Below are 12095 nucleotides of genomic sequence, written 5' to 3'. Positions count from 1 at the left end.
AAATGATGGGAAATACATTCACAAGGCATATTAAATTATGATAATTTGGGAGGTTTTTTGCTCATAAAATTTTAAAAATCCTAAATAGGTTTGTCTGTTACTCCAGCATGTTTATTTATAATATGCTGCACCTCTTGATGAGCATTTGCTAAAAGAAAGCATAAAAACAATTAGCTTGAATTGCAATTCAGACCTGAAAATCATCAACAGAGTATTTTCAGGCTCATTGCTGAAATGAAGATGACAACTTGACTAAAACTAGAAGACCCTAATTAATAAGTGAACTTCAGAAGGTTCAAAGTTTTATCCAGATAAGAACCCAAAAGTTACCATTTTAGTGCTTCACTACCAAAAACTCATTAAGTGGTGAATCACACCAAAAGAATGTGAAATAGAATACAAAACTTAAGTCCCACCTTGTATTATGTTTCCAACATCCTTTAAGAAACATTGGGTGCCTATGTGAAGCTTAAGGAAACTAAAGGAACCCTACAAGGTCAATCACCTCCAAGTACAACATCTTCCCTTTCAAACCCATGCAACCTATCCATCTTTACTCAAACAACATTCTGGTATCTGGAATCTCATCCATTATTGCTTCTATGATCATCTAATGCATTTCTCCTGTTCTCATCACCAGCTTCTCTTTGAACTTTCTTAACAGCATTCATAAAAGGCAGGCACATTGGTGTTGGTATCTATGTCTCTAAGAGAGACAAAGAGAAAAACAAAGACAGAAAGGAAGGAAAAAGAGGGGGGTTTGAAGACAAGATAGTCATAATGAAGAAAAAAGGGGGACTGCAGGAACTCGTTTGAAAAAGGATGCCGAACTGCTTTAGGTTCCTGAAAGAGGAAAACTTCTGGGACTTCCGTTGTCTATACACACCATAAACTTCGAAAATAGGGAACAAAATTCATTTCATTTCAACCCAATCCTGTAAGTCCTTACACAAGAAAAGCTTGAAACTTTAATCATTTGCAATGCTGAAGGCCTGCACAACAGCAGCAAGAGTTCTTTCAACTGACTAGAACAAAAAAATAAAAAGGTTGACAAAAATGACAGAGTATGATACCAGTATTTTCAATTCCTCTCTTTGCTTACACGTACTTTTAACATCACTTTATGAGCAATGCAAAATAAATCCAGCTGATGAAACTACATATGCTCAGCTAACAAGCAAAATGGCAACTTAGTTATGGTATGATATATGAAACTGGGGTCAAAAAAGGCACTTTACAGAAAGTTATTATTATGCTGAAATTCAACTAAATGCATGATCCTAAGCATAGTATCAACAGTGAGGGAACAAAAGGAAAACAGTAGCTTTGGTGCAAAGATACAACAGTGGCTTCTCTGCCTTTCCTTGTGAAAGATCACCAGCTTCCAGAATCTGCTTCTCTTCCTATAAAACCCCTACCTCAAGCTCAATGCTACTGCTCTTCATTTAACTGGAGTAAACCACATCCATATTTCAAGAGAAAAGTGACAATTTAATTAATGAACGTTAAAATTTGTATCACCCAATCACTAGGGTCAATTGCAATTCAGGTTTCTTGGCCTAGTGGAAATTTTAGAACTATATAGTAACATATTTAGCCTCCTGGATTTTAAAGTCAGCTGATCAATGCCGGTAGAAAGGCATAAAATGCAAGAAAAATATACCAAATAATTGTAAGCTACTATCTCTGAAACCCTGCTGCTAGCAGCCAGCAGCTTCACACATCGTAAAATGCAATACAGCAATATCAACCATATGCATAAAGTATTAACTGCTTTTAAAATGTCTGAGGTTTTAGCCTCTCTCCTAAAAATGTAGGGACCAGCTCTAAAGCACAGCATTATTTTGAACCACAAAATCAGTAAGTTAGGCATTTTTCAGGTATTATTTAAACTCATAAAGCAGAGAAATCAAAAGACAAGACTGGAATTCTTTGCTGAGTTAACCCAGGGACAGCCAACAGCCAACTGTTACTCGGCAGATGCTCAAAAGTTAAGGCAATCAGAAGTCAATGAAAAAGTTTCCCTTACCTAAACCAAATGACTAAAAAGGAGGTTCTGAACTATTAGTGGAACTAAAACACAAACAGGGCAGAGAATTGACACACATCTGACAATCAGCAGAAGAAAATCCACACTGCATCATCCTAGAAGATGTAGGTTATCCAGCGGTTACATAACTGAAGAGGAGCTAGCACTGTTTCTAACAACCTCAAAACTTTCCACTGCAGTGAATTCAATAAGATACCTGAAAGCATGTATTGTCTTTAGGAAAAAGCTATACATCAGTATTGAATGGCGCAATTTCCACCATTAGAATTTGGATCACTGTAAGCCATAAATTTAACATTCTCCTGAGTGTGAAAATATACCCTAAAAATGAAATATTTTTAATAGATTGACCCATTGCCTTTCACTTTTATATTCAAAATACCCATTTCTTCACCTAAATTCTGAAACATTTTCCCTGTATCAAAAGGGACACAATATAGTACATAGATCAGTACAATATAGTATAGTATAAAGAACAATGCACAAGTAACACTAGAAAAAACAGTGTCTACTTGCTAAAATACAGCTTTATTTTTTTCAGCTCAAACAGCTAAGACATCACCTTGACTTCTGGTCTCACTTAATATGCTAAACAACACAGAGAAATCTGACCAATAGCTGCAGTGCTTTTGCTACAAGAGTTCTGTCTGAATGCAACTAAACAGTTTTATTAGGAGTAGTCCTCAAAACAGTACTAAAACTGAAGAGCTCCCTTTTATGCCAGATTGTCCCCTCACCAGTAAACAAAAACACACCAAAGCAGAAACTTGAAGTCCCTTTAGTAATTGAGTTCTGATGCTTTACTTGGTCAAACACCTCTCATGTTATTTAACTTCACATTCCTAAGTAAGAACAGCTCCAACTTTAACAGTGAAAAATTAATTGCAGAATGATGACAGGATATATGATCTAAAGCAACAGTTTAACTTAACACCCAGAGGAAGCAGATGAGGACATAAGGGAGAAAAGGCAAGAAACACAGACTAGCATTAAAGCTACGTGGTTGAAAGAAGTACTTTTTCTAAAGGTGAGAAGAATGTGGCAGAATTCCTAAGCAGAAAGAATGTGAAGATTTTCTAAGTTATTTTAAAAACACCAATTATATCAACAGGTTCATCACAGGCCACAGAAGATTTTCTGCATGCGTGTATTTTGATTTGAGAGTTCAAATATGTCTCTTGCCATGGCTTGCCACTAAAAACCAGTAAAGAACATGAGCAAGAGAAAAATGCAAGCAGTTTTCTCTGAGACTTGGAATTTATTTCCTATTGGGTCATGAAACTCCCTGTTGGAAAACCCGCTCCCTACCTTTTTTTATAAGATGCTTTAAATAAAAAGGGCTAAAAGAAATGTTTCAAAGGAGCTGGTATATGAACTACATTCACTGTAAATAGGTGGTTTTTGCTGTCGTCTTCCATCATAGTTGCACATGTGTGTGTTCAAAAAAGATCCATGAACTATTAATGGCATCTTCATTGAATAGTACATTGAGAAGAAATAGCCAAAGCACAGACTGTTTACTTTTGATAATAAGAGAGTTGAGCAGAGTATTCAATTTAGCTTCTCCTGGGATTTAGATCCAGTTTCACTCTTCAGTCCCGAAACCCTTTCATACATAAAGAAATCATTTCTAACTAGGTTATTTTCTGCACTAACTAGGTTATTATTTGCACTACAATCTCCCAAAAGCTGTTTCCCCCCGCTTCAAAATTATCCCTTCAAATCTCTAAAATATTAATCACCATGGTCACCTTGAAAGAGCATTATGGCCGTGGCAGATAATATTTTAAATGTATATACTATTTTAAATTCATATTATTTCTTAGAATGGATACTACCAGACTTCTACAATAACTTATATATTAATAGATGCAGTTTGAATCCTGTGATCAAAACAGTGTGGTTATTTTCTGAGACACTTGGAAGTTATGTTCATATTGATGGAATAGTGATGGAACACCTCACCCTATATCAATTCAGAGGTCTAGTAATGCAGACATAGCTTCATTTCATGAAGACATTGCCTCAATTGAGTGTCAACATATTTTCCATAACTCTTAGGGAATCCCCAAAAAAAAAATGTTTAAAGAAAAAAAGAAAGCAGAACGCAAAAAGCAAAGATAACCTATGTCTTCATTACTTCCAGTTATTTCTGGTTTAGAAACTGGTTTAAGAAAGAAAATGCACTGTACAGTATGATCATCACAACAATGGTTACACAATTTAACAGTGTTTAAAAAACCCTACAAATATGTGGAAAAGCCAGGTTTTGCACATTATGAACTTTCCAGTTTAATTTAGAATGCAATATGTCTCCAAAAACTGTGCTATAAATCATAGATTAAATAGATGCAGATTTCCCTAGTCTGCAAATAAGATTGTGGTGAAAATTTGTAAGGAAAAAAGAAAAATAAAATGGTATAATTTAGATGAAGAGACAGGAAATAGGGCCATTAAGAATAGTGATGGGAAGTGAGAATCTAAAGAGGAACAATAAAGGCCAAAAGAGGGTTGATGAGGAATCAGAAGACTCAGGGCTAGTTAGCCAGCTACATAGTTCTTAGAGCCTTTCCAAAATGCAAACTGCCAAAGAGGCATCCCAAATAATATTGTATTTATCACCCCAGAAATATTAAAAATGGAATTTCTTGTTTTATTTCATTATTTTATCTGAATAATCTAAAAATTTAAAATTATTAAAACTATTTCTTTTTAAACCATAAGATAAGTTCTCAATGTTTACTTGGTGAGCTCTCAGCTGATTATTTCATAACAAGCATAGCAGAATGCTTTTTTGCCTTTAACTGCATACTTCTGGCTGGAAGATTTTAAGTAAATATTTGTAACACAATGACCTACATGTGAAGGTTTTTATTTCTACTGTAAATTTATTTACTTTAATTATTGCAGACTGGTACTTGCAGCCAAATCTTTGCTAGTACTTTGCTACTCAGTATTTTATCCAGCTATCTAGCTTCATGTTCAACTATTTCCAGAACCATAATTCACCTTTCAAAATAGATATCTGAATAATGTGAGATGCAATAGACTCAATGTCAGGGGAAAAACAAACAAACAAGCAAACAAACAAACAAGAAAATAAAATCATATCTGATAAATTAATACAAGTACAAAAGGAGCTCCAAAATGTCACTTTATATGGAAAGATTAAAGCCAAAAAAACAGACTTCACATTTCAAGATTAATACAATATAAACCTGATCTCAATCTAGTGAAATCAGTGAAAATTCTCAATTACACTTAACAAGGATTGGGCTCGAGTGTTCTGGGCTCTTTTCCTCCCTACAATTAAAGAACAGCTTACCCAGCTCATTGTTACCCACATGTAGTGTACAGCACACACAAAGGGCTCAAGCAAAAGATGCAGCATAAGGATTAAAATTAACCCTTTGCTTATAAATGATGGCACTGGACATGCCATTGGAAATCTGCAGCTCACTACTACAGCTAACTACAGATTTATGCTACAAAGGAATATATACAAATGACTAAGCAGAACACTCAGCATAAGGATTAAGACTTCTTACCCCATATTTACATTGGCGGGATGTTGCTCCATACTGGAAGCGACACTGTTCATCAGCATCATACACCTGACCTGGGGCCACAGCTGGATAAAGAAAGTCACGCTTGGGAGGCTCATTATCAAGGCAAGTACCACGGCCCGAACTGTTCAACATAAAGGACCAAATCAATTAGGAATTCTACTGACTGTAAATCACAGTAACGATATTATGTATCTAGTTATTACTTTTAACAGTGCTGGGTGTGAAACAAATATGATTGCAATAAACAGACACTAAGAAGGTACACCCATATAAACAAGAGAAAATATTTAGACGGAATTAGGAAGTTAAAATAATTTTTCATCATTATTATTTTTAAAAATGCTTATTTTAGATTGTGAAATAATTTTATATATTAACCTTTTTAAAAGTATGATAATTTCTGAGCCACACAAGACTGATTTTCATTTTTGGTTTAGGATTCCTATTTGTTTTCACTGAAGAACAACTACATTTAGTCATAGAATGAAAAAAAAAACAAAACAAGCAAATGCAAGAAATTCAGTTTAAAATTTGAAATTACCCTTCTGATTCCTTCAAACAGCAAAATATAATCTTATGGATAGAAGCAGCTCAACTGGTTTTCGTAAAACTAAAACACATTCAAGTTTCAACATGACAAAATGTTTATCGGATCAGGACCTTAACATGCAAGCTTTTCTTCCATTCGAGGGAAGAAAATGGTTACGGAGGTAAAAATTCTGCAGGAACTTCGAGTTTATCTATACTACGATAGTGAAAAAAATTGTATGGGTCCAAGATCTTTTTTTACTGTACTGATAGTTAGTCCTAAAAAATTCATGTTGGAACCAAAAGAATCATCTTTGCAAACTTCAATATTTTCTTCTTTTTATATTCACTGTTTTGTTCAGTGGTTGATGATTTTTTCCCAAAATATGCCCATATTCAACCACAATATTTTAGTGTAGTGGAATAAATGACAAAGAAAGCCAAAACCAGACTGAGGTCTGTTTAGAAAACTTTGTACTTTGCTAAATACAATTATTCAGTTTTATTGGGTCAGTGTGCATAAAAGAGGACAGATGCTTTTTTACTTTCATTTCACATGTGAATAAGTGAGGATTTTCAAAGAATTCTTATGGCAACACTTAAAATTTTTTTCCGACATTCCTACCAATTTTGCCAGCACTTATGTTCTGTTTTTTTCCAAATCTTTTCCATGCACCTTGCCAAAGGAACGTAATTTCAGAAGTGAATGTTCTACACTGTTTTTTGGAGATGTCCAATTTTCTATACTTTTCATCTGCAGATAAAAAAAGAGCAAAAAGCGTCATTTAACTACACATTTTATGTTCTTATTTTAAATCTATTGTGATCAAGTCTTCGAAATACTAGAAAAGATCCTTTGGAGAAATGAAGGAACAACCTCTGCCAACCTTTAGAAGGTGGCAAATAGCAACTAATGCAAGAACCAGGTAAATACTGGAAAAAATACAGTATTTGATGACAAATTCCAAGGATTTTGGTGTGATTCACCTGCATGCCTGCACACACACCATACCCACGCATCCACTCAGTTGAAATCTACTTTTAAAATATCAACTGTGTGGTTCTGGCATAAAAAAAATCATGTATTTTCCCCTCTACCTCATGTAATTGCTGCAAGTATATCTATTTTCTAGCAGCAGAAACTGGGAAAATATCCTTCAATCTTTTCAAATATGTCAGTGTTGTATTTTGCATGTATGAGGAATGCATGTTAATAATTCCAATATTAAAAGAACTGATATACAGCTGATTTTTCCGCATCTGGACTGAACTACAGACAGCATCTTTCCTTAAACAAGCAGTGAGAAGTTTAGCATTTGGCACAGCTTGAGCTAGTATTGCCATATAATGGGAACACTTCCATAGATTCCAATACTGTAGATTACAAGATGACTGTAAACTGCTATCTTGTAAACAGACAGCTGAGGGCACAGCATTTGAAAAAACTCCATTACCTTTGGTGACTTCCCTCCACAGGCATATGTACCCCTGCCCAAATTAGATTACAGAACCCATTCTAAATCTTTAAATTTGTAAATTCAAATCTACAAGACATACAATGGCAGAAAAGCGAGTCATAAATCCTTGCATTGAATACAAAAATATTACTCTTCTGCTCTAATTACCAGATTTGCAGCATAATGAAAAATTGTTGTAGTAATTGGGAAAAGTACTACTGAGAAGTTGTTCTCTTACTAGCTACATTATATCACGACCTCTAGACTGAAAATTTATTTCTGACTTTCCCTCTGCTTCAGTTCTATTATTTATCTCAAGCAGCTGAGCAAAACTGACCCTTGATACTGCATTGCAGGAACTGAAGTATCGTGGAAAAGAAATGGCATGGTCTTTATAAACACATTAATAAAACCAGAGACTTTCCATTGGTAATGAAAGGTCTGACCAAAGCTGTGCAAAGAATGAATACAGGCTGAGGATCATTTAACCTTTCCAGAAAACTTTTACAGGACTTGGGAATGGTCCAATACTCTTGTGCTCTTGTGTGTATGTCCCTGTTCTCTCTTTCTTTGTTCCATCAAAGCAAAGCCCAGATACTTGAGAAAAAAAATTATGTTAAATCTAGGGGAATGAACCAAAAGGGTCCAAGAAGATTCATGGTTTTGGAGAACTTTATAAACAGAGATCTAATCGTTATTATCAGTCAGGCATATAAAAGCGTAGATGTAAAAAAGGATTGGAAAGAATGCCCCAATTTTTAGAAAATTTCTACTTATAATTGCTTTTATGCTATGTGATTTTATCTTCTACTTTATCAGGTAGTATATACACCAAGTCAAAAAATCTACAGGATATCCCTGCAGAGCATTTGCATTTTTGAACATGGCGTGGATAAATCTTTAATGTCTACAACAGAAATAAGATGACCTCGAACTGACCATTACATTCTATTACTGTACAAGGTACTAATAGTACTCACAGTTTTTCTCATTTTCTAACTTTAGGTTAATTTTGTGAAGTTTTATGGGACATACTGGGACTTGTTTCAATTACAAAATAGCTAAGCTTGATGTCATTTCAGCCCAGTATTCCAGTGTAGTGTCTCCAGAGATCATTTTAAAACACTCTACAATATAATTTAAACTTTTTTTTTTTGTATTTTAACATCACATGACAGCAAATTACTCTTCTGTTTGAAAGGATAACAAGGATACTAGAACATTCTAGGAAAGCTTAAGATTTCAGGCTGTGATCACTACTAACTGATCAACCAAATTAATATCAACCAGGGATTAAATCTTTACAGACTGAATACAAAACTCAGGATCACCACCTCAGCACAGATATCACAGTTGCATTCAAGACCAATAAAGAGAAAAAGCAAAAATCATGGATGTAGATCTCTCAGGGTTTATGTTCCTATTACAGTATCTATTCCCAAATATTCCTACTTACATAGTATAACCCAACTCCTTCAATGGCTGAAGAAAATATCCCAGAACACTGGCTCTGAAAATTGGTTTTGAATGTCACCCAATGACTTCATTCATAATAATTATGTGGACTATAATGCAAGCTACACTTAATGATCACAAATTAAATGTAATATTTGTGAATATTTGTGAATACCTGTTATAGCTAAACAATCATACACATAAATACATAAACTATCATACATAATGTTTTATTTAATTCTGATCCCAAATTAGTAATAAAATATGAAAAAGGCAATAGTGAAAATTATTAACAAAAACAGAGAGCATTTTTACATATACATACCATTAATTATTTACATGCCAATATATCTGACTCCAAACAGAATCCCTACTTCATATTTATAAGTATAAATTGATCTCTTAGAAGCACTAGGTTACAGTTCTCTACAAGTTACAAAAGCTGCTTTACTTGACATTAATGGGTCAACTCTGCACATTGCTCAGTAGTCTACAGATCTAGGCATAAATATTTGTAGAATCTGGACATAAGTAACAGACTGAGATTTGGATTTGGTGTACTTTCAATTAAATCAAGCCAAATGCAATTACTAAATAAAAACTTTCTTGAATGTTACGGAAATTCAGATTTACCTCTCACTCTTCTGATAAAATCTAGTTCTTTCCATTATTTTATGCCAAGGTTGGCTCTGTCTTAGTATCTATTTTATACAAAAGACTCTGCAATTTTGCACAATCTTTTCATCACACTCAATGTTCCTTGGAGCTCCTTTGCTTGGAGGTAGTAATTTGCTGTTTCTTTAATGCATACTATCCCCCATGCTTTCCTGTGTTCCAAAGCTAAATTTTATTCATTGGAATATCCAGCAGCTGTATAAGGAAAAATCTCTTTGTTCATCTATCATAATCATCCTCCTACCAAAATCCAATTTTAAGAGTTCATGAGATACTAACATTTAAAATACTGGACCAATCAATTATTTCATCAGATATTCTACAAATAAGTTAATGGAAATCTGAGGCTGATTTTGCCCTTTACAATTTCCTTCTATTTAAATAAATCAAAAGGTAGACAAAGAGTAATACTTGCAAAGTCAACACTCAAGGCCATACTGCTATCCCATAATTACAGAAACTCTTAGATCTTTTTATCAACTAAAGAGTCTTTTAAGTAAAACATAAGACTTTCAAAGTTTCAGAAATCTATACCAAAAGAGGGCACATTTCTTTTATTTCATTGCCTGTTAGTAAAAAATAATTTAAATCTTAGTATAATTTAAAGAAAATAAGCAAATTATAATCCAAAATATAGGTCAACACATGCAAATTTTGTCCACTGATTTGTAGAAAGAGATATTAAATTTTTATAAGATTGATCTGATCTTATCTTTCAAAGCTATTCTTGGTTTATACTTTTTTTCAGAAGTTACTTTACATTTCTGGAGTATGAGGGAACTGGCCAGTGTGCCATAGATAATATAAGAGGTATATGTAGACATATCCTATATTTACCTTGCATATCCACTTGTACATTTAAGATTCTTGGGCAGATGATATCTGGACCAGAACACTGAATGATGGCTTTTTTACTTTCCCTATATTGTCTGCATGGGCTTGCTTGGACCAAGATAGTTTTGGCTCCCTTCCAGAGTTAGAAAGTTGTAGTCTAAGATCTAAATCCTGCTGTATGGCAATCATAGAGTGTCTCCAAGAATTTCCTGTGATAGATCTTAATGAAATAATTTAAGATTCTTGGTTCTCTTCTATCTTCAAAAGACAACCCTGCCTTTGAAAGACAGAGCTGGCCATCTTGCTTCTCTTAACTCCTCTCCTATTACTGCACAAGAAAAACAAACTATGATTCCAGAAATCACACAGTTTTTTTATAACAAAATGTAGAAGTTATATACACACACACACATGTTGAACAGAATTAAATTCATACTAATTGTTTTTCAGCCACTAAAATTTCAGGCTTGGTTCTTTTCTCCTATGAATAGATATTACAGATTTCTACTCATTTCACAGAAATCTCTGTCCCCTGAGACTGCCCTCCAAGCCTCCAATTCTCAGACAATACTACAGTAATTAGTTCCATATAATGTTAGTGAAATTAAAGCCATTGCAAAGCACTTATGAACAATTCAGTTGATAAACTGAATAATGTCAATCTTTCACTGTACCTAAAAGCTTGATAGACAACAGCTATTTTAAGCTTGGCAGACAAGAGCTTTTATGTGCTTCAAGGAATGTTTTATCCAGAAAAGAAGTATTTCCTTTTGCCATTTCAGTATCTGGGCTGGTTGATCATCCTTGCTGAGAGTTTTGGTAGACCTATTAGCATTACAAGTTTGTTTTGTCTTATGTCAGCCTTTGAGCCATATTCATCCTTTTTCCAGCACTCCTGAAAAATAATTTGCTTTCCCAACTACTATCTGACTGAACCCTCCAGGTGATACTTCATGGCTACTTTCATGGCTACTACTCAGTGTAAAACTGCTGTAGCAAGCGGTGACCTGAGCTGGTAACTAGTAAATTCACATTAGCCTTCCTTACCATAAAATACTGTGAATGTGTAATGAAATTCTATCAAAACTCATTCCAGTTGCATTAACATGGTACCATGACAGTATGGCCCAAACGTGGGCAAAGGTCCAAAGATATACACTTAAAAGGTCTCACAGACCTGGTTTCTGCTTGGTTATCTGCATTTAATACCCTCAAGTCCTACCTGTCTTGTTACACACAGCTAAATGAATTCCAAACCAGCTTGGCCTCTAAAGATCTAAATCAGCATTTTTCTCACCCATTGCTAAGTCATCAAGAAAAATTAAGGGAAAAAAAAATTTTTTCTGTGAGGATGCAGACTCTTCTAAAAGCAATCACAGATATGTTGCCACATGAAACTTGCTATTATTTTTTTGATTCTTGCTAACTGTTTACTACCTGCAACTGAAATATAGCTGCTCTCAGAGCTGCCCTGTCTTAATGAAAGGTGTGAATGGGTAAAAAGAGATTTTGGGTTCTGGCAGTTGT

At 34.3% G+C, this 12095-nt stretch overlaps 1 protein-coding gene across 2 annotated transcripts in view; it reads right to left on the bottom strand.

The window, feature by feature from the left end:
* ADAMTS6 (ADAM metallopeptidase with thrombospondin type 1 motif 6) overlaps positions 1-12095 on the bottom strand; it is a 137991-nt gene that overhangs the window by 49790 nt on the left and 76106 nt on the right. For both annotated transcript variants that reach the window (XM_059492440.1, XM_059492441.1), the window contains exon 10: positions 5599-5740. In XM_059492440.1, coding sequence (XP_059348423.1) covers positions 5599-5740 — 142 coding nt within the window. The remainder of the gene's footprint in view (positions 1-5598; positions 5741-12095) is intronic.

Source organism: Ammospiza nelsoni, chromosome Z (assembly GCF_027579445.1).
Source record: "Ammospiza nelsoni isolate bAmmNel1 chromosome Z, bAmmNel1.pri, whole genome shotgun sequence".
NCBI classification, from domain to species: domain Eukaryota; kingdom Metazoa; phylum Chordata; class Aves; order Passeriformes; family Passerellidae; genus Ammospiza; species Ammospiza nelsoni.
The sequence above is the reverse complement of the archived record's forward strand: the minus strand, read 5'-3'. Positions and strand labels throughout refer to the sequence as shown.